Genomic DNA, 22653 nt, shown 5'->3' with positions numbered 1-22653 from the left:
GTGGGCAATGAACCATCCATCCCCGTGATGGGTTGTTTTCAAATCTTTACACCCAATCGCATATCTGCGTTTGGCTACCTGAATTTTTTGGAAAATTTTAAAAAGAAAATGGTAGTATGTGCAAGAGAAATGAATAGGTGGACGTACGATGACGAAATTTGTTTTGTTTGATTGTCATATAGGCTAAATGAATTCACGTGACTTTGGAAAACTGAGTATTGACTCTTTCTCTCTTTCCTCATAAATGTTAAAATGCAATTTCATTCTTCCAAGCTTTTGTTTACTCTATATTTTATTTATTTCAAGACTACTATCCTCTAACAATAATACTGACATCCATAATATATGTCTAATAATCCACCTTATACTGGTGTAATAGCGAAGTTATTGACCCACAAAACGTTAGGTAATATTATTTTATTATACACACTCTCTGAGTAAGAAACCCCTCTTCTTCCTAAGAAATATTCACAATATAAACTTGAGTACTGATTTGGATTTTTCGTGTTTCAGCACTAAGTCGACATTTTATACAAGGTTGCTTAACCTTTCGTTTACTATAGGGAACTAGATAATCATTAGATTATCATTAGATAAAGAAAAAACAATGCAGCTTGCTTTAACAAAATCAGTGCTTATACTTCATCATAGTATATGAATCAGATACAAACGTTTCCCGAAACGAGGAAATTTCCGTTTCGATTGAAAACAAGTCTATTTGAATATTTGAACCATTTCAGCTTGAGATCTTCTATTCGGCCCAGGCCCCGTTTATTGCGCGACTTTGAGGAACAAACAGAGACTGGGACGAGATTATTATTATTATTACGATTAATCAAAACATTAGAAATACCGCAATAAAGGGTCTTTTTGGACAGGGTGTTCTGGAAAAAGAAGTCACTGAGGTCCATATGTTACATAGAGGACCCTTATTTGACAGGGTCTTGGTTGTATATGTACATTATGTGCTTTTTCATACACCGCGTTTGTTGTTCATTGTTGTTGACGTCATTCGAATGTCTGTCATCTGTTTGGCGTGAAAATGTTATCTGGAAAAGAAATGACGAAGTTTCAGACAACTATGATTTAACTTGTATTTAAGGCACGGCGAACAAAAAAAGGGTGTTTGTACCCAAGCTAGACCACAATGCACCATTTTCGCTACCTAAGAAAAGATCCATGTGTTTGGGTGGTTATAGGTTTGTCCTAGACGTGAGTCCCTTACCTTTGTAATACCTAATAAGCATTGAAGGAGTCTTTGTAGACCTTAAGTCCATCACCCAATGTACCATCAGGAGTAACAGCTCGTTGGAGAAGAGATGCGGCATCAGATCCGCCATTAACCATAACGTGAGCTACAACCTTAGGCATAGTGCTAGGATTACCAGGTACATATCCCTCTCTGGTAAAGAAAACAACTGTATTAGCATCCTTTATCTCTGAGGTAACTTTACATGACAGTGAATCATAAGAATCCGGTGGGAACCCAAATTACCGATGCTAGGTGCATAAACAAAGTTGCCGTCTCAGTTTTATATTTTGCCTGGCTTAATTTAGGCAGCTTTATTTTTTCTCGACGCGACCTAACACACAACTCGAACGCCCTGAATCGGGTGGCAAGTAGACGCGAAATTTATTTTTCGCGAAAAAATATATATATATCGCGCGTGGAACAAAAATATCGTGCGCGGAAACTTTTGCCACTATGTGTGTCCCATTTCCCCCCCGAAACGTGTCACAGTTTGTTTATTACCTGAAATATATGTTAGAAACTTGTGTCATTGGTCCAAGAACAGTTTTGATCTGCAATTCAAGAGAATAACAAATACGCCTAGTTAGGTACAATGAACTGAAAGTATCCCTTGTTGGCTAAAAAATAAACATAAAATATAAATATAATAAAATATAATAGAAATCCTTGACAGGTTCTAAATTTTATATTCGCCCACTACAGGGAGTAAAGAAATTAAATGGACATAGATTCTTTGATTTGTTGGGGAAAATAGATATCCTTAAGCATAGAGAACAATAAATGCAATAGACCAATCAATGAGTAAGATTTGGAAAAATACGAATGGGGCGTTGCTCACGCGGCTGTCACGTGAGTATGGTCCAGTTGCTTTAATTCTTAGGAATGCAACTGAATAAATTATGATGACTTACGGCGTTTTCTAAATTTCCTGCGAGGATGTTAAATGCTGCTGATTGTTCATTCAAGTACTTGTCGGGATCCCATGTCTGCAATAATTTGAAGGTGATCTCACCTAGAAATGAAACAGAGAACATTGTATTTTTATTTGTAATCTCTTTTGAATAGTTGATTTGATATTGAACGCCTTTTTCGGTGACACATATGAGATAAACCTGAATAACATCGAGGTGCTCTTTTCTTCTTTCTGGGGTTCATTTTTGACACAACTGTTTGATTTAAGGGGCGTAGGTTCACATGGCCTGATAGTGGTGCAAGGTGAAGATCAACACGTGAATCTTATTAAAAGTCTTCAGTGAAGAACAAACGTTGTCTTCCATTTAATCATCAATGACTAGTAGAAATCAATGACTAGTAGAAATCAATGACTAGTAGAAATTCCACGCAAGACCAAAAGTGAGACATATCTAGAGTAGCTTATAGAGGTTTTGCACCGTCACGTGCCGGCGCCCATTATACAGCTTGTGCTGCCTGTGGTTAGACGGCAGAACAATAAAACCCCTTTGCTCTAATTGGTTATCTATCGTTAATGTTCTCCTTACCTGGGTATGGAGCGTAAGTTTGAGGTTGTGCTGGTGCGGCAGGTGGAGCACAAGGATTTGCGCATCCTTGTACCATACCAGGATCACAGCAAGGATCCATCGGTGCACCCATAGGTGCGCCCATAGGTGGAGCCATGGGAGGAGCCATAGGTGGTGCCATCTGAGGTGCCATCATAGGGGGTGCTCCTGCATCGCATGGGTTGCTGCAAGAGGGACCAGGTGGACAGCAGTTGTCACCAGTGTAAATTGGTGGTGGTGGAGGAGGAAGCATGGGTGCTGCAGGTGGAGGTGGGAAGTTTACCATGAACGTCTGTGGTGGTGGTCCCTGCTGTTGGCAAGGATTAGCACATGATGGTCCTGGAGCGCAGCAGTTGTCCATTACAGTGCTGGGTGGGCCTTGTTCAACTGGGGACATGAATGTAAATGGATTTGGTCCGGGCGAAAGAGCCCCTGCACCTCCTTGAGCATTATTTGAGGGACATGGATTGTTGCAAGAGGGACCAGGATTACAGCATCGTTTGTGGGATGCGGGTGCTGCCGCGGTTAATGCGAATAACGTGAAGCACACGATACTTGTTAAGGTTAGTCTCATGTTGAAGTCAGTGGTCTGAAATACAATACAGGTTAAAACGCGTGAGAACGTCGTAGGATATAAAGTTAACTACGTTGTATGCGACTCAAAGATGGAACCACAATACAAATAGTGATTTTGTGTCCCACGTTCTATGTTCTAGCTACCGGAGCATTCTCCGATCTCCGACTCTTAAAAAACGACCTGCCACTGATATGAAATTGTCCAGTACAAAAAGTCAGGTTCATCCATAAGTCTCCAGAAAGTTTTGAGTTTCGCCAGACCTTGCATATCGGGACCTCGTGTTGCCTGAACCCTCGCCTCTAGAATAATTAATTACTGGGATACCTGTGGTATCACAGTCGTAAAATGCCTTTTTTTATTTCTAAATCTGATTTAAACCAAAGTACGGACCAAATTGCCTTTTTAAGAAATCGGGTTTTTACGATCTTAAAGTTGATTGGAGAGTAAGTAAAATTGCGGAGATTTTTAATATAATATTTGAATTTGGCCCATGATTAAGATGAAGCACCAGGGTTTGATTTGGTTGATTTTTAAATATTCATATTTTATGTGGCGTAGGGTTGGTGGACGAATTTTGTCATATGACGACATATTTATGCTGGTTGGTGTGGAAACAACACCAAAAGAGTTTATATTTTCATTTATATACTAACATGAAAAAAAAAAAAGAAAAAAAAACGAACATACAATCTTTGTTAAAGCCTAAAAAAAGTCATAGATTAAAAGCCAGTCTTAGTTTATATTGATAGACTATTTATTTTTTTAATGTGCAAAAATATAAAAGGCGTCTCAAAAGTCTATTGGGAAAAAAGAACATGTAGTTTCTGTTAAACATGTCTACAAAGCCACAGGAAAATGTCTTTCTTATTTACAGGCTTTTCTTGGTTAATATTCTTATATACACGAAAATGCCAAAATATCAAAGTGGTTAAAGCGCTAAAATAGTTGAAACATAATCTTTTGTTGAATGTTCTTTGACTTTTCATCCGTTCAAAAGCAGAGTCAAAAATGTTCCTTCAAATTTGTGACTAATTCGTGTACCATGGTCCATGGTCAGTGAACTATATAACTTTTATGTATTCAATCCGCAATGTTTCTGGCAAGAAAACCCCAGAAAATAATTTACATGCTCTAACGCTTGCGAACCTTTTTTTAATTCATTATTTATGAAAACATAGCACTAGAAGAAATAACAAAAAAATCGTTTTCTTAAATAATTGCCATCCATTTATCAAATTAGCTAGTTTTCTTATGGACCCAAAAAGAGAGATGATAAAAAGGAGGGGAAAAAAGAGCTCGGCTTTAACCAGTTTGGATGTAGGGCCATAACGATGTTTAAATAATTTATTTTCTATTAAGAATGGTGAGGGAATGAAGAATTATCATAGTCTGTACGTATTTTGAGAGATCCTAAAGCACACGAGAGAAAATCTCATGATATGATACACAATGGCTACTAAACTGAAATATTTAGTGATACAAATAAGAAAGAAAGTTCCTGTTGAGAAGGTTTGATTTTCCTGGTTGAATTTGAGTTTGAGAGATCAGAAAAGTAAAAGTACAAGAAAAATATAGGCTGTCAGTATTTTATATAATTTTTACGATTTTATGTGCATTTTAGAAGAGGAGGGCCACTTTTACTCCGAGCGGATTTAGGAATTACAAATGCTGTTTTTTTCCATGTGAGTGATTCTCTATGTGAATTGATATCTTTGGTTAGAATGTAATTGGACTGTTATGAGGAACAAATAATTGGAAAAATAATAGCATATATTGATTCTAGTGCTGAAAAATCATGTCTTAAAGCAAGGAAGATTTCCTTACATGCCTTAAGTCAACTGGATAAAGAAGCCGTCAGTTGTCAAATTTTGTTTGTGATTGTACAAGTGAACACAGTAGCTTACCTGTTTCGAGGCCGAGACCAAAGCTATGTCCTGTTATCAGCCAAAGTCGTGCCCAGTAATAAACCCCTAAAAGAAAAGCACAATCAGACCAAGATATCGCAGAATATCGCTCAAGTAACACACCATAGTGGCGGGTGTTTGCTCTAGTTTCGCTGACAATTATGACTCAATACCAGTAACTGACGCCTTACACCAAGTACCCAAAAAATTATTCCCGGGATTCGACCACCAAATCACCACTAAATGCCTCCAGGTTTGCCACAGAAAAATATAGAAGTCTAGCAAACTTTTTGATGCTGTTAAATCCAAGCAAATGTGGCTGTTTACCTTCGTTTTCTCGACCGCGAACAGCTCGATTCGTTCCCTCGTCAAACTGAGAACCGAACCGTTTATGAATAAAAAAATTACGAAATTCCTGAAAAATCAACTGGGTAGTCAGTTTGGAACGCTAACTTTGCTAACTACGTAACCGTATCGCTACAAACAGGTGCTTGGAGTGTTTGGATCTGTCAATAAACACTGTGAAGACCAATCAGAGCACAGAACATGAGGATTACATCATGTTGGGTTTTCCGACCCGTAAAATCGAGCAGGTATATCTTGCCTTGAAGAATGAGCAGAAAATAAACGTAAAAATAGATTTTTAGCTCGATTTTTATTCTGCTTCTCGTAAACTGAATCCCATGAACATAGGTATAGAATTCTCAAGGGTTTTTATTCCTATAAGTATCATTTTTCTGTAGCATTTTTGAAACATATAGGATTTGATCTTTAGTGTGTCTGGGATAGGGTCAGCAGAAGACTCGAAGATCAAGTGATCTCATAAAAAGCTATGAATATTGAAATAAGGTTGCGAGAAAAAAGTTGATCTCAAAACGAAACAGAAAAGAAAGAACACTGGAATTAGTTGGGAAAAGACGCGAAGACCGAAGCTCTCACAACCTTGAAATTTAACCATTAATATTTCTTTAAGGCTAATTGACCACAGCAAAACAATTTGGATTAGAAAACGACATATGACTTCAATTTTCGCGGCATATCTTTGAACGAAAAAAAAGAATTTATACAGCTGTGCTGCTATTAAGGAAACACGGTTTATTAAACGGACAGCTCAGTACAAAAATTTTCTTCTCTGAATCATTTACAGTGAAAATTAAACCTCTTTTCCTCAGACACTAAGCAAAGCCTCGAAGGTGTCCCCGTAATACAAGTACCACTGCCTTCTCTGTCCCCATGCTATTTCTCAGTCCTCTTAGCGTTTCAGGATTTTTGACAAAGTACTAGCTATACTCATTGCATTAAAGCTTGAGAGTGAGTTTTAAAATTCCTAAGACACAATAGTTGTACGATCACAATTTTTATTATTCATATCAATCTATAAACTAAGAAAAATGAAGATAGGCAAATAAATACGTCAATTTAATAACTGGCTCTTTCAGTTTTTCTGGACATTTTCGTGACAATTTTCTTTCTGGACATGAATGACTTGGACATTACAATATGTCAAGGCTAGTTTTGTCGATCGAGTCACCTGGTTAGGTATAAAACTCGACTTGGAAGGTTTAAGCGGGGAGGGGGATTTGCCGTTGTCTTGGGCAAAATACTGCGCTGAGGGCTTTTTATTCCGCATGGCTTTCAGCCAGTGAAATTTAAGCGATAATCACAGATAAGATAGCAGGAAATATTCAAAAAGAACTTGGTCAAATAACCGAAAAGCATGTCGATTCTCGAATTCTTGAAAATTGGGGGGAGGGGGGTGGGCCAAGGCCACTAGCTAAACCCCCCTCCTCTCCGTTTCCACATCCATTGAAGACGACAAACTATGCGGTGAATAGTCTAGTTTCGAGTTCTCTTTGCTCAGCCTTAGTCTCGGTTGTCTATTATAATATTCAGCTATTCAACTAAAACCCGTGGCATCCTAATCAACTCGTCATATTTTTTCCATAGTACGTACGTTACTATACAATGAACCTTGATGAAAGAAAAGAACACATTTGTACACAATCGAGGCTAAGACTGAGCAAAGGCGAACTCCAAATGGGATGAGTATTTATGCGAGGTTATGAGCATATTAAGCAGGGCAAGTATTTTCTAACGTGGCGCAGAAAGACCTGTTTGATTTCCTTCATTCGTAGGCAGTAAATGCAGGGGTTTATAGACGAATTAATGTAAAGAAAGCACCAGGTTATATCATAGGCATGGTTGACATCCTCAGTGAAGCCTTTGATTGACAGCACAGCCTTGGTGCATATGCACGGCATATACAGTAACACTGATAACAATACTACAAACATGATTGTGGATGTAGATTTCTTGTATTTGTTTATGTCAAGCCTTTGAGTTTTCTGGGCGTTCGAGGCTTGGCTAACGGCATCGACTTGCTGCTGAATTTGCCGTTGGTGCCGTCTAACAAGCCGGTAAATTTTATACTGAATGACCATGATAACAGATAAAGAAACAGTTGTCATAACGGCTACTAGAATTCCCATCTTCTTCTCATCGACTCCAGCAAGCCAAAGGCTAACTGCGAATATACTTAGAGGATAAAAGCTGATATATGTTAAGCAAGCTCGGCGAATAGTGACAAGCTGGACGTATTTCAGGTGGAGATAGAGGGCAAGAAAGCGTTCAACGCTCACCAAGACCACGGCGAGAAAAGATACACCAGAGAGTGTCCAGGAAATGGCTTCTTTGAGTGTCCAAAACCTACAGCTGAACGATCCAAAAATCGCACCGACCTTGACAATAATTACTAAAGGTTGAACAATCAATCCCACGAGGAGATCACTGAGGGCAAGGCAACACAGTACTGCATATGATGGGGTCCTCAGTGAGGGCGTAGAGCAGATTATCGCTATAACTATCGCATTTGATGTTGTTGCGATGACACTAAACACAGAACTGATGATAATCACAATCATGTCAATATGGAAAGTCTTTGATGGTGGCAAGTTGTCCTGGTCAAGCGTCATAAAGAAGCACCTACTAAAGTTGGGCATGGTGGTTGCGATAAATCTTTCTCTCTTATTAGGAGCGTCTTCTCTGATCAGTGGTTGTGAATCATGACACTCTTTAGATCAATAGGCAAAGACTGGTTCAAGATTGGACATCCTCAGATAAAGACTTGATAATCGCAGCTGTCGATGAAGCCGTTTGTAGCATCTTTTTTTTTTTTTTTTTTTTTTTTTCCCTTCGCTTTTAAAAAAAAATCATTTATTAGCTAGCCCCAATTATAGGCTTGTCGTATGAAAAGATATGGCAGTAAATTAACAAATATACATCGCTGAAACAATCAAATAGACTAAATTCAACTTCTTGTTTCGAAACTAAAGTGATCTGTCTTAAATGTGGGATACTAATTGTCATTTTCAGCTGGAAGCTAAATGTTATTCCTGCCAGCTTAATCAATTAACTCGGTTTCGCCTTTTTTTTTTTTTTTTTTTTTTTTTTTTTCTCCGGTTTCGCCTAATTTATTTCAGGGTTTTTAGCAGCTTTTAAATAAAATCCTGAGTTTAGAAAGACCGGTGGCCCTTACTATTACCCTTTTAAAAGATCTCTTATAAGAACTAGAAAAATTAATGAAACTAGGAGAATTGTTCGAAATACGTTTAATGTACCTATTCGTTGCCAACAAATAAAGAAATGATAATAAAGGGAATGACGGGAGCCCCGAGTTGCGTAGCAGCTAGAGCGCGCTGTATGTGAGTAGAGTTGTTTTCTGGCTCTTTTCTGTGCTTCGAGGATTGTTCTCCGGTTTTCTTCCCTTCGGAAGAAGAGCCACTTGTGGAACCACTGTTAGTTTCCATTGATTTATTCTAACCTCTTAAGCCATGCATTAAGATTCTTTTTCAAAGACGTCATGGCCGTAAGTTATCGTCCTGAAGAAGATAATTAAGTCTCGAAAATCGAAAATTTTCAACAACGTCAACATTGAGACAGTCCTAGCCGATTTTATTTACTTTTCCCTCTAGTATAGGCGAGCTTCACACATTCTACTATACTAACATACTGACATTTTTGACATACTAAAATGTGAAATATCAACGTGATAGTAATTAAGCGTTAATATTCCTTTCCATCGATTCCATCTCATCCGCGCGCCGTTGTCGGTGATATCTTTATCACTATTAGATTATATCTCGATTTTTTTGTTACGAAATTCATTTGTCTTTTTAGAACCTTTATAACTTTTCTTAAGAGTGTGGATTTTCAGACAAATTCGGTAAACGGGTTATAAAGCTTTTAAAAATTGAAGACTAAAAATTGATTAAAAAATTAATTTAAAATTAATTTCAAGACCTTCTCAGAACAAGCGGCATAATTTTTTTTGTCTTACTTATTAAGAAAGAAAGTTCATTAAATTAAGTGATTTAGTGTATTGTTTTAAATATTAAAATTAAGACATTTCCCGCCCAGTTTATCGTCGTTTTCAAGGCTTTGGTTTTAAAGTTGTGTATTTCTGACATTCACTGATCAAATGGGTCCGCACTGCATCGTGGGTGTCTCGTTTTTTCGTGGTGGTGGTGGACGGACGTCATCGGGTGGTCTTCAAGCATTCATGATCTTCTTCACAGTGTAGCCCTAGAATAACATGAAAAAGAGACGTTGGTGAAAATGAACAAAATAAAAAAAAAGGTTCGCCACAGGTAACCCAGTAATCAAAGCTTTGTACAAAGATGAAGCTCAAGCACTAGCAAAGATAGAGCAAAAGAGGTATGGTAAGAATAAGAAAGCACAGGGACCCCAAGTAGCACTATCCACTGTGCATGGTCACTGCGGAAAAGAAGACACGTAGAAAACACAGGGAACCCGAGCAGGCACAATACACCGTATATTACTTACAGGTGCAGAATAGAGGAGTAGAGCAATGAACAGAATAAGAATGATGAGAAGCAGTAGTCCCAGTATAACCCATTTGTATCTCCTCCAGATGATGTACTTGAGTGTCTTGAATGGTGATGTGAACCACAAGAACGACGTGGCAGGACGACTGTTGATTGAAAAGTAAAAGACTATCTCAGTATAGTACAATATAACCAGCCTAGAGTGATTTTACGACGGCTTGGCCCGTGAAAAAATAGGAAGCATATTACATTGCAGTCACCTTAAAGAACTTTTGCTGGATTACTAATGTCATATTCAAAACCTTTTCCAAAATAGAGAGAATAAGAGAAAAATATCAAATGCCCTTGGATGAAATTGAACCCACGTCTTTGGTATTCTAGTCCGATGTGTTAACCACTACACCACAAAATAATTTTTTTCCCAATTTATTGTTTCTTTTGCCATCCAGCAGAGCCTTCCCCAAGGGACGATATATCATCACGTGACTGTTAGATGCAAGGGGCCTATATATTAAGGGACTTCTTGTGGATGCAAGATGATTAATAACTGACTTTGGTTCTGGAAGCGGTGGATTCTTGTTGGGATCTTCACGTCCCTTTCCAGCCGGTCTCGCTTTTTCTTCTTCTTCTGTCAAGATTTCAATTGTCATCTCCACCTTTCCCTGTTTGGCAATTAATGATATAAAACAATAAATAATCATATGAATATAAAACTTTGTCTCTGAGAATCCTAGTTCCGTATAGACTTCTTTACCCGTCGTGCGTGATTTTTGCCTATCAGTTCAGAAATCTCTAGAATGACTCGAACGTAATCCTGACAAAAAACGAAGAACTTAAAGTTCGGACGTGGTTAAGACTTCCACTTTTGATTAAAAAGCTTTATGTAAGATTTTTGAAATTTAGCTAACAAAAGGTAACATCTAGAATAGATTCTTTTGAGCACAGGAAAAAGCTCTTAAATGGTTTCCCCACATTAAAACGAAGTATCCATTCAGTACTAGAGGATAGAAAAGTGACATTTACAGCACATATTGAATAGGAGAGTATAGCTCTTACAGCTGTAAATGGATTCTCGTCTAAGGCATTTAATATAATGTTTAGGACATGAGTGGTCATTTTGTATCTCCGAAACAAAACGACCACGAATTTTCTAAATTGCTTCTTAAACTCAGTGTTCTATACGTTCCAGTTGAATAGGCAAGAGTTCTCTAAGCAAGCTATTTTACTAATCATTGACAAAGTGACAAAGGCAATAGAAAATAAGCATTTTTCATGTGGAATCTTTTTAGATCTCTCAAAGGCTTTTGATACTGTAGACCATCCAATTCTCTTAGATAACCTTGAATTCTATGGCATAAGGAGTATAGCCAAAGATTGGTTTACATCCTATCTTAGTGATAGGCAACAATTTGTTTCTATCAATGGGTGTAGCTCTGGGTATCACCATATCTCCTGTGGTGTTCCCCAGGGTTCCGTATTAGGTCCGCTTCTTTTTTTGTTATATATAAATGATTTTCAAAGCTGCACTTTATTATTTGATTACCACTTTTTTGCAGATGATACTAATTTATTCTATTCTGATAAAAGCCTTGTGGCTTTAGAAAGCAAAGTCGATGAACATCTCATTTTCATTAGTAATTGGGTGAGGGCAAATCGACTTTCTCTAAATATAGACAAATCCAATTTCATTATTTTTCATCCTCTTCAAAAATCTTTCTCTAGCAATATTAATATATGCCTAAACAAGGAACCAATCAAACAAGAAAAATGCATTAAATATTTAGGTATTTTCCTTGACTCAAACCTTAGACTTAAACATCAAATAAGCCATATATCTGCTATTATTAGGAAAGGTATAGGTATCATATCCAAATTAAGACATTATGTTAACCTTGACATTTCAATACAGCTCTACTATTCTTTGATTTATCCTTTTCTAACTTAATTGGCATTGTAGTGTGGGGCAATAACTCTACTCTTCAACCAATTGTAACCTTGCAAAAGAAGATTATTAGGATCATCACCTTTTCTTCCTACAATGAACACACTGAGCCACTATTTAAAAACCTTAACATACTCAAATTTCATGACTTGATTTATTTTTTTAACGCTTTCTTTATGTATAATTTTTTTCACAATAATCTGCCATCAATTTTTGGTTATTTTTTTAAGCAAATAAACAAAGTACATTGTTATCAAACTAGGCTGGCATCTAAAAATTCATATTATTTGCCATTTGTAAGGACAAATTATGGGAAATTTTCAATAAGATTTCATGGTGTCAGATTGTGGAATTCTATTGATAAAGAGCTCGAATGTGTTTATAGTAAAAGCTGTCATCTAACTCGATTAGCGTCTGCTATTTTTAGCTGACATGCACAAATAGGTTTTTCAACTTTTTTCCTATATATGTTTTCTCTACTCTTGTCAATTGTACGAATAAAGATATTGTTGTTGTTGAAACGTTCCAGTTTGGTGACCAAGAGTTCTCTATGTGTTCAGGTTCAGTGAGTACTTATTCATCAGCACAATCAGCCCCGATTTTCCCTGGTTCCGCCAAATCAAAACCGCCCCGGGCTTTTTAGATTGTCCAGTTTCTTTATCGGGTATAAAGATCCATGCACGTGATGGATTTGAAGGACCTGATAGGTCTAAATGCTCATTAATTATTCAAGAGGTTTAGAAAGTGACTTTTTAAAAGGTAATATATCACATCAATGGTTTCGCTTTTGGACCAATCAAAACACAGAACGTCTTATCCAATCAAAATGAAATTTAAAAATTGTGCCACGAAAATGAGTTTTCGCCTGGACCAATCAAAACTATAGTCAAAATGTATTGTCCAATCACAGTGACTCAGTCAATCTTAGAAATAGTATAACATCAATTCAATGGTTTTCCATCTGAGCCAATTAAAACCATGACAAATTGTCTCATCGTCCATTCATACAGTAGTGTTTGGGTATGAAAAGCAAGTTAACTTACCGTCAGTATTTCTTTGCCATCCTTCGTGGCGCTCACAGGCCACCAACCACGAGATACCTTCTTACTGAACAGATCCAATCGATCATCATTAGATTGACTTGTAGGCAGCTTACATCCTCTTGGCTTGGGTGATGGTTTAAGCATGTGTGTCAAGTCTAGCTCTACACTTCCTGAAGAAATTAATTAAGATTATAAACGTGCATTAAATTACAGCTAAGGCCCTCGCCTCTTAACGCAATATGTCTAATAACATTTGGACAGAAATCATATTAATGACACCGATCTATTCGGAGGCTAATTTAAGGAAATGAAAAGGTAAACAATGAACTTCCAGTAAGACAAAGACTCGAAGCAGTTAACGACATTTTATGATATCATGAGGAGCTAAAATTGAAAGTTATTTGGAGTGCTTTTATTGTGTATTTAAATAAGAGGAATAATACTAAGGCCCTGGCTAAACGAGGAAACATGTTTAACGCGCGCATGTTTCCTCGATGTTTCCCAGTTTAGCCACATGCGAAACATTGCTACGTGCAACAAATTTTGCTTCCAAGACGCAAAAAATGTTTTTGCTGTGCGGCAGAAACATTTCATGTTTCCAAGACGCATGGAAACATTGTTTCCCGATGTTTCCTGACAGTTTTGCCATCTTAGGAAAGATTTAGGGAAACATGTTTCTGGAAACATGTTTCCTCGTTTAGCCAGGGCCTAAAACTACGAAGCGCACATACAAATATAATTGCTGGAGGCATAGCTTAACTTAAATTTACTGGCTCAACCAACTTAGTCAAACATTTATGTCATTAAGTATGCAGTCGGGAAAGCCGCATTGATTTTCCTGATTATTTTTTGTTGCTGCTCGTGCTGAATTATATTTTTTTCTTAAAAATATTCCATTTCCCTCGATAGTTTTTCTCCTTTTTTCCTATTCTTTCCACTTTTGTCACTCCTTTTTCCCACTTACCAATAAAGTCATCCGAGCCAATGATATCATTATCCCATACTTGGATCATCAGTTTCGGAACCATCTTCTTGGCTGTCGCGCTGATACTCCATAAGTGCTCCTGAAATCACATGATCATGAATGACGCTCATTGGCTATTTCAGAAATTACGTCATTTTCTAAATCACATTATTCATTCATGTATGTTACTAAGGTTATTTTTGCTAACAATTTTTTGACATTGATATGAATGCATGATGTAATAAATGCATGGATTTTGATCCACGATGGAAGAAAAAAATTTTTCATTTACTTTTTACCCACTCCTGAAGTTTTAGAAATTTCCAATACCCTCAGTGCAGTCACGCTCTAATAATGCTAATATACAAATGCCTTCTTAACTTCTCTTTGAATTTTCATGCGCAGAGAAAGATATTCAGGCACTCTGGGAAAGATCTTAGATTTTGATTTGGGGGAGCTCATCACAGAAACAAATGACAAGCTTACTTTATCTCAGATTTTCATATCAAACATTGAGTGTCGTATTTCCCTGCGTCGCTCTTTAAGAAAAAGGACTAAGGAAGAGCTTAGCAGCCATTTGACGAGAACCTCTCCTTCTCTTTCCTCCAAAACTTCCTCGATTTTCCAAAGTTTTTCTTTTTTTACTTTTTTTTTCTTTTTTATTTTCTTCAAAAATGTTCATGTCGAATTCGTTTTACCACGACGGTCTTTTTGTTTGCCGCTTTTTCGCCACAATCCAAATATGGAATTGATATCATACCATATATGGAGTGAGCTTTCTCTACTCCAACTTCGACACTAACATATAGAGTAAAGCTTGGTATGTCACATTTGTTGAAAAAATCTTGAACAGGAAGAGATAATACAGGCACCCAAGTAACCTCGATATCTCACCTGGAATACATTGATTCATTCTATCATATATCTGCATGTTATACTTACATTTATATGTAAATGGTCTGTACATATACATACATACCTTTTCTGTCACGACCAACTTCTTGTCGTATGGAAGGTACATAAAAGGAAAGATAAGACGCCAATTGAAGTTGCCTTCGCCATTCAAGGATCTGTAGTGGACATCAGTTTCTTCAGAATCATCAATGCCATCTAGCCATCTGCAACACGAATCATTTGTTACTCACGGCAGCCATGTTGGAGGGCAGGAACATTTCCTCGTTTTTCCATATTTCATTTTTTTATGAGAAAATTTCCGTTTCATAAATTATGTGCTACTATATGAATAGACTCTTTTTATCTTGGGCGCAATGTTTACTCATTTCAAACCATATGTGTGTCATTTTCTTTGTTCGAGTTAAATCCATATTCATGTGTCTTCTCGTGTGCAACCGTTAAACAAAAACAAGGCACTCTAGGGAATGGCATGTGGTCTGAAATTGGAGAACATTACACCTAAGCTAAAAGAGATGTATGTGCTTACCCTTTGATAAAGATGTCGCTCATTTTCTCTCCTGTGACAGACGTCTCCTCTAGGTACACATCGCTAGTGTTCCACACCACGACACGGACAACATGTCTACGGTAGATATCAAAAGTGCTATAATTAGACTACAGTGAAGGTTCTAGCACTTAGTGTCATGTATTTCTGCAAGCTTGAGAGTGTATGGGAGTGAAATAACAAAGACGCGACGGCCATGTTGGTTGATGTAACAAAATAATTCATTAACAATTCTTCTGTTAAACTGAACCAATATGGCGGCTATGACGTTATAGGCTAACGAAGCATAGACCTAATGCCGAGTTTCAATCAGCTGATAAAAGTCTATGTATCTTATTAACTGCTGCAAATGGTGGTCAAACATTTATCAACATCGACCATTGTGGTCTAGCTTGAGTACAAACATATTTTGTTCATCATGCCTTATATTGTGTTGTTTGTACTTAAGCTAGACCATGATGCATCCTGTTTATCGAACTCAGAAAAATGTGGTGTCGGCTAGAAAAAAACTATATTAAAAACTTGTGATTCAGCTCATGAACACTCCATACGAGGTAGGAGATGACGGAGAATGAAACCAAGCAATCAGTGGAATCTCTCAAAGTCCTCTTAGCGTTCACTCCAAAGAAGTTAGCTAGCACTTTTCCGTAGCGCCAGCCTGGTGCAACTTTAGTACCACAAGAACAAGATTGGTATTGCGAGATGTTGTGTAGTCAAGGCTGCAAAATGCGTGCACACTGTACAAAATAACAAACGATATCTCAAGTATTGTAATAGATAATATCAATGGAGTATTAATTAATTGATTACTTTCTTGGCACACGTGCTGATATGTTGACTTGGGGTCCTGGCTTCCCGAGATGCTTTGGGAAGATATCTACCCACAACTGAAGTCTTCCCTATAGAGAAACAAAAAGGCGAGATTAAACCATAACTGGTTACCGGGGATGCTCGTCGTATCTCTTAGGGGTAAAAATTCGCGATTTGGTATCTTTTAGGGTGTTGAAGCGAATTTTTGAAAATCAGCATTTTCTGGTATCTCTTAGGGTGTCGGAAAAGGAGAGAAGCGCGCATCGTTATGGCTTATCCTAGGCGCTTTTTATATAACATTTAATATTATTTGTTGTGGTATCTCTTAGGGGTTAAAAATCATTCATCAACGCCTTTTTTTAAAGACTTCCGGTATCTTTTAGGGGTCTTTTTGAAAAATTTCCGACGAGCATCCCCGGTACTTTTTTCTCGGAGTCATTCATCAGCAAGATCATTTATGCACAATTTTGTACACAAACTATTTTCTTTCAGTCAAAGCTCAGTTTTTATTGTACTCATCTCACCTGTTCATTTCGTGGTTGCTTCAAGGTGTACAGCGGTCTTGTCTCGACGTGTTCAGGCAGCAGGTTGTTTTGGTTCAGTACGTGAAGTGCTAGTCGCTGTTCAACGGGACCAAGATGTCTATGCGCCATGTCGTCTTCTCTTACCAACCCTTCATCAATGGATTGAATTATTAGTAATAAGTAATTGTTTCATGCAGATATTAGGAGTTATCGCTAATAAAGGATTCTATTTCAAGGTTCCGTTGATCTGGATTCTACATTTGTTAATTCCGATTCCATATTTCATAACTTCCATTCCGGTTCATTTCTTTGAAACCAGATTTCAATCGTCCTTGTTTTGCGAGGGTAACACTTTAATAATGACTTAATAGGCAGTGACTTACAAACCTGTGGCCCTCGTTCCATGATCGAATTGGACTTTAAAAATTAATTTTTGCAAAGTATTTTTGTGGAGGGATGAGAACCCGGAGAAATCGAAGCCGGGTCGCATTGGTGAAAGGCAAACGCTCTCACCGCTACGCCACTAACCTGAGTATTAGGCCTTGGGGGAGGGGGACTACGCCACAAACGCTTCTCGAATTTAATTTACCTGAACTTCCAAAATCCAAATTCCTTTGATGCGCTGATTATTATAAACAGCTTTCTAAATTGTAAGTATTACCTTTAAGATCTTGGGTAGTGTAAATTCTGTTGTCTACCGTAATGGAGTCAGGTCTATAAGATGGCGGGGGCTTGTTGTGGAGTGTGCACCACTCTTCCAGGATTTTCTTTGGCTTTTGACAGTCTCTCCACTTATTGACTCCTGAACTACAGATTGAATTGAAAAAAGAGTTTGATGAGCTACGACATCGTTCATTTGCATGGCGTGATGTGCGCAGAAGTATGTATAACACAGATGGGTTCTGCTGATGCACTCTAATTGGCTGACAAGACTTGGAAATATGGATTTCATTAGTTCAAAAGGGAAACAACTTATAGAGCGTTTTTACTCACGTGACAAGGCGGCCATATTGGTGTACCAAACAATAAAAGCTTTCTGCAGAGTTTTTGCATAAAAATAAAGTTCAATTCCCCGAGGATAGAAAATGTATTGGTTTTAGTACTCCAACATGGCCGCTGTGACGTCGCGTGATAACGCCCTATAACAAGAAAGAGCTGTGACCCATAAATTTGAGGGTTATGTATTGCACCTGTAGTAGTCTTTTGGCAGTCCACACGTAGCACGGTAGCTGCTCAGAAGTCTCTGTTCCAGATCAATCACAGTCTCACCAATAACGTCATCTTTACCCAGGACATCACGGTCTTTGATGGCGATCTTTAAATCTTTAGCAAGTGGGATGTTGGCTGTCAGTTCATACATTCTTTGAGAACAAAAAGGGTAAATCTAACATTTAATAACAATTTTTTAATCACTTTTTTTGTAAAAATAACTTGTCGTAACTTGGCGAATCAAGGTTTTTGTTATTTCATTAAAACAAGATTGCTTGAGCGTTAAAAAATGTTTACCTTCCGAATTCTGGATTACAGCTGTTGGCTATGTAATTGTCTTCGTCGTCTATCTTTTGCTTCCCGATGGAAATCACTGGATATGCATCAACCTGGGTAAGCCAACCAATATTGTCTCTGAAAATCAGTAAATCACTAACACGGCATATCCATCCACCCCACCCCAACCGTTTGTTCGTCCGTCCACCTCCACCCACCCGTTTGACCGTCTGTCCGTCCGTCCACCTCCATCCATCTCATCCCCATCTTTCCATTAATTACTTCCGAAAATCCCCCAAAATAACATATATATAAAATATCGATATTATAACACACGCACCATTCCGTTTGCATCTCGTGGCTGCAAGTCCAGTGCCTTTGAAAACAAAAGAAAATGTGTTATGACTGGGATTCCAGTAAATTGGGTATTAGCAAAACAAACCGGAAGTAGAACATTAATTCAAAAATATATAAAAGTGACATGTGTCAATCAATTTTCTTTTATCATTGAAGGTACGGCGTACTAACCTTGACAAGATAGACCCTAACGATGCATTCCTGTGGTCTACTTGGCGGTAAATTTGCAAAGACGGTATCAGAAAGAGAGGACAATGAAGCCTCTGGAGGGAGGGGGTACACTCGAAACGTACCCTGAAATATGCACGAGGTAAGAAATGGAAATGAAACATAGTTAGATGAATACACGCACACGCCCCTACCCTACCCCTGACGCATCAATCAGGGGACCTGAGTTATGTCCTTACGAGCCACAAACTATATATTAAATATATTAAATTTCTAACTGAAAGATCTATTGACTGCTCTGAGTTCCTTATTGAATTTTGATTAGCCACATTTTGGCCATAATCCTCGACAAGGCATAGTGCTTTGCGTTTGAATGATTGCGGACCGACCAATTTTTCTCGAGTAAATCTACTGGTAATAGGCAGATTAAGATTCCCGTTTTTTCTTCCCGCAAACCGCGGCAAACGTGACCACGTTTTCATCGTTTCCCTACATTTCACTTAACCTTTTGCAAACCTTCCCGACAAAGACACATATTCTTATTTTTATCTACTACTTGGAGAGCATTGCGATTCCTTTTCACTAATTTTAAAGAATTTTTTAATGGTCAACTGACGTTTCACGTTTGACGTAAACGAGAAGCTTAGACTCTCTAATACGAGCAATGACACGTTTAACGGTTATAAGTGAGGACAAAACTATACCTTGAACTCTCCTGCTTTCGAGTCTTCATCCTCTTCTTCATCATCGTCTAAATCTTGCTTCCCACGGCGAAGAGGAAATGACATGATAAAGTCATTAAATCCTTTAAACTTGTCAACCTTCTCCAGCTGTGTTTGGTAGATCTAAATCGAAGACAAATCATCGAAGTTAATATTCCTTTTTACCTGAAAGTGTGCTCCAACTTTGACTCTAGTTTTCTGCATTTTAAGTCAGTTTGCCCTTCACTGAGGGCTAATAAAGAGATTTATGACGAGGTGTTCATTTAGCTGATTGATAGCTTACTTACCGTCATAGTTTCATATCCCTGTTCAAGATACGTGCCAGCTTTCTCGACGTCACCAATCGATGCATAAAACTTGGACCACCAGTCGATCTTAGCGTCCGCTTCCTGGAAAAAAGAAACGAGGTTTGTTTTGACAGCAGTGTGCAGTCTTGGTTACACTATGGTTTATATATGTTACCAAGCAAACGACATTTGACATGGCTACCATAGAAACGGTATGTGTTTCACGGGACTTTGTTGTCAAGTCATGTTGCCATGGAATTAGTTTCTGCATCATTATGGCTAAATATGCACCTTTTGTTTCTTTTGTATTTCGTGGTGCTGTTCTGGTGTCATGGTAACGACATGTGACTGCTGACTCGACGTAGATGTAGTACGAGGAGCTGTAGAAGAAGAGACGAGAAAATGATTTAAACAAAATGGACACAAGTACTTAGAATATCCTAAGAGTAAATTGTTCTTCCACTGAAATATCGTGATTGTTTTCTTACGTACGTTTCTTGGGTATCCCAGCAGCGGCACCCGTAGATTTGACAGGCATGGTACATTTATATGGTGCCAAGGATTTGATTGAATGAACACCAACTACTGGACGACGACCAAAGGTTCTGTTGTCACGAACACGGATGTTGATTGGTGGACAGTAGATTTCCTTGACTGGCAGGTGCTGTAGCAAGACAAAAACAAGTACATCAAGTAAGTATTCGACTGAAATAGTTTTTGTGACCTGTTCATCATGCAGTCTGAATTCTTTGACAACCGTAATGAATCTTTTGACAGATTTCTCATTATTTTCAGGACGTACGAAACGTTTTTAAACGTTTTTCGAAATTACAAAGTGTTTTGGAAGAGCACCCCTCGATTGTTAGAAATGGTACTATAACGACGTACAACCACTGACCACAAGTACACAGCACTAAGGGCTCAGTAAAACTAATGACATCCAACCACTGACCATAAAGTCCCAAGCACTAAAGGCTCAGTATAATAACGTACAGCCACTGACCATTATTAAGACTAAAGAGCTAAGGCCTCATGCAGTATAATAACGGCTTCATTCAAAACAATTGGTTGATTTATTATTAGTCAGCAACGAACTTACCATGATCACCCTTGGTAAAGCAGGTTGATCAAAGTTTGGATTTTTCTTGGTGTTTTTAATTACAGCTGATGACGTCACATATCCACCACATTCAAACTCGATGCACGGTGACGTCACGTTGGTAAGCTCGAACTTTTTCATGTTTCTTACTCCCCACGATAGTACCTTTGAATAAAGTAGACAATTCAGAACGCTATTACTTTAGATCTAAAATAAAATACGCCAGTTGGGGTGCCTGTGGAACTTAAATGGAAAATGTCTAGTCCATTACCAGTATTCGTTTTCTTAAGGACGTTCACTTGCATTGTTCACGCGCATCCTTTCTAAGCATTAATTTAGTGCCCGCACGCTCATCGTCATGAAGTCATTCCAATGTTTTGATAAAGCAAAATATTATACCGTAAAAAGGGTGAACGTTCATGCATTCTGACGGCTAAATGAAGTCGAGGACTCCCCTTTTTTATTTACTTATTTTACTTCTACTATGATGTAATTTCATCGTGCGAAATTTTAAAAGATCTGATAAGATCTTTTGCTTTGCTCAGATTTAAATGTTTAAGTATACATTACCTCGATGGCTGCTCTTTGTGTCTCTGGTCTCACACCATCTCTTACTTGGAACACTTCATCTCGCTGGAGTGGAGTAAAGGGAAGTTCTGATCCTTCGTCCTGTTTAGAACAATGAACAAATGTCATTAACGTACATTCACGACTGATTTTATTTTATTTCTAAAGTTACCTTACGATACACGGTGGGCCTTAGATGAAATTTTGGTGGAAAGGCTCGTATAGATGTTTTGCACCATCACGTACCGGCACCCATTGATACAGTATGGACTGCCTGTGGTTAGATGGAAAAATAAAATCCCTTTGCTCTTTGGAATTGAAGTCTTACTTATGTAAAACGATTGTATTGCTCCTGCCATCTAAGATGGCTGCCTTCACGTGATGGTGCAACACATCTATATTAAAGCATCAAATTCTGTATTCCATGTAACATTAGCGATTTAGTAATGAGTACCCCTAACTTAGGGAGGTTCAGAGAACCCCACGGCCACAAATATTTCTCGTTTTTATCAGACAACGCAAACGAAAGATATGGAAAATGTATCTAGTGTACAGCTGGCTCAAAAGAACCTACCAGAAAAAGCTCACAGACAGCAAGAACTTGACCTTGTCGAGTCGCTCCAACATAGATATCATTCCACTCCAGGCTGGGCTCAGGGATTTGATGTCCATGGAATCTGACCACGGGAAGGAGGCTGCATCTGCCAATATAATCATCTTTTCCCTGGTGAATTGATAAACACGGTCGTGCACGAGAAGACACGTAAATAAAAATGGATAAAAATGGATAAAAATGGATAAAAATCAAGCAATGAATCTTATTCTAGACAAAGTCACGAGAAAGCATTTTACTCGACCTATAGCGGTCTATTCAAAGAGAAAACTTCAGTCAATTATCTTACAAAGGCGTCCTTGTCAAAGAACTCCAGAAAGACTTGTGGCGGATGCGCAACAATGTCATCCAGACTTTCATGTATTTCCACATCATCAAAGATCAGTGTCTGGTCCCAGCATGGACACAGAGTCTGGGTAAGTACCTCGGTACATTGGCTTTGCTTACCAAACGCCACATTTACATAACAATCTACAAGAAAAATATGGTCAATTACATTCATGTCTACAGTTGTCGTTG

General features: G+C 38.0%; 3 protein-coding genes across 3 annotated transcripts in view; all 3 read right to left on the bottom strand.

The window, feature by feature from the left end:
• Window positions 1-274: 274 nt before the first annotated feature.
• Window positions 275-5689, bottom strand: LOC116304569 (uncharacterized). The gene is made up of 7 exons (XM_031714325.2): window positions 5578-5689; window positions 5251-5316; window positions 2752-3358; window positions 2164-2264; window positions 1754-1803; window positions 1226-1402; window positions 275-1049 (listed from the first exon to the last, which is right to left on the bottom strand). Exons 3-6 carry the CDS (start codon window positions 3341-3343, stop codon window positions 1237-1239), a joined length of 909 nt encoding a protein of 302 aa, XP_031570185.1. The 5' UTR covers window positions 3344-3358; window positions 5251-5316; window positions 5578-5689; the 3' UTR covers window positions 275-1049; window positions 1226-1236.
• Window positions 5690-6527: 838 nt separating this feature from the next.
• Window positions 6528-8415, bottom strand: LOC116304568 (adenosine receptor A3-like). Its single transcript, XM_031714324.2, has one exon. The coding sequence runs from the start codon at window positions 8247-8249 to the stop codon at window positions 7311-7313; it is 939 nt and encodes a 312-aa protein (XP_031570184.1). The 5' UTR covers window positions 8250-8415; the 3' UTR covers window positions 6528-7310.
• A 428-nt stretch (window positions 8416-8843) lies between these two features.
• Window positions 8844-22653, bottom strand: part of LOC116304566 (myoferlin) — a 36178-nt gene continuing 22368 nt past the window's right edge. Inside the window, exons 38-59 of the mRNA XM_031714321.2 lie at window positions 22424-22605; window positions 22096-22245; window positions 21525-21623; window positions 20955-21119; window positions 20348-20519; window positions 20147-20235; window positions 19856-19957; window positions 19551-19691; window positions 18850-18972; window positions 18662-18697; window positions 18343-18434; window positions 18027-18197; window positions 17498-17643; window positions 16837-16985; window positions 16313-16401; window positions 15485-15580; window positions 15023-15161; window positions 14044-14143; window positions 13080-13249; window positions 10647-10756; window positions 10093-10240; window positions 8844-9831 (exon numbers count right to left, since the gene is read on the bottom strand). Of these exons, the coding sequence (XP_031570181.2) occupies window positions 9799-9831; window positions 10093-10240; window positions 10647-10756; window positions 13080-13249; window positions 14044-14143; window positions 15023-15161; window positions 15485-15580; window positions 16313-16401; window positions 16837-16985; window positions 17498-17643; window positions 18027-18197; window positions 18343-18434; window positions 18662-18697; window positions 18850-18972; window positions 19551-19691; window positions 19856-19957; window positions 20147-20235; window positions 20348-20519; window positions 20955-21119; window positions 21525-21623; window positions 22096-22245; window positions 22424-22605 (2702 nt within the window). The 3' untranslated portion in view covers window positions 8844-9798. The remainder of the gene's footprint in view (window positions 9832-10092; window positions 10241-10646; window positions 10757-13079; window positions 13250-14043; window positions 14144-15022; window positions 15162-15484; window positions 15581-16312; window positions 16402-16836; window positions 16986-17497; window positions 17644-18026; window positions 18198-18342; window positions 18435-18661; window positions 18698-18849; window positions 18973-19550; window positions 19692-19855; window positions 19958-20146; window positions 20236-20347; window positions 20520-20954; window positions 21120-21524; window positions 21624-22095; window positions 22246-22423; window positions 22606-22653) is intronic.

The sequence above is a fragment of the Actinia tenebrosa genome, unplaced genomic scaffold, assembly GCF_029948245.1.
Source record: "Actinia tenebrosa isolate PJP-AT-01 unplaced genomic scaffold, QUT_ActTen_1.0 PGA_scaffold12__29_contigs__length_12842862, whole genome shotgun sequence".
Lineage (NCBI taxonomy): Eukaryota > Metazoa > Cnidaria > Anthozoa > Actiniaria > Actiniidae > Actinia > Actinia tenebrosa.
The sequence above is the reverse complement of the archived record's forward strand: the minus strand, read 5'-3'. Positions and strand labels throughout refer to the sequence as shown.

What these genes read in the sequence shown, in the direction of transcription:
- LOC116304569 (XM_031714325.2), bottom strand. Translation starts at nt 3,343, where the DNA reads ATGAGACTAACCTTAACAAGTATCGTGTGCTTCACGTTATTCGCATTA. An exon ending in CAGGAAATTTAGAAAACGCC is followed by an intron (nt 1,804 to 2,163) that starts GTAAGTCATCAT and finishes CTTGAATTGCAG; the next exon opens with ATCAAAACTGTTCTTGGACC. An exon ending in GTTTCTAACATATATTTCAG is followed by an intron (nt 1,403 to 1,753) that starts GTAATAAACAAA and finishes TTTCTTTACCAG; the next exon opens with AGAGGGATATGTACCTGGTA.
- LOC116304568 (XM_031714324.2), bottom strand. Translation starts at nt 8,249, where the DNA reads ATGCCCAACTTTAGTAGGTGCTTCTTTATGACGCTTGACCAGGACAAC.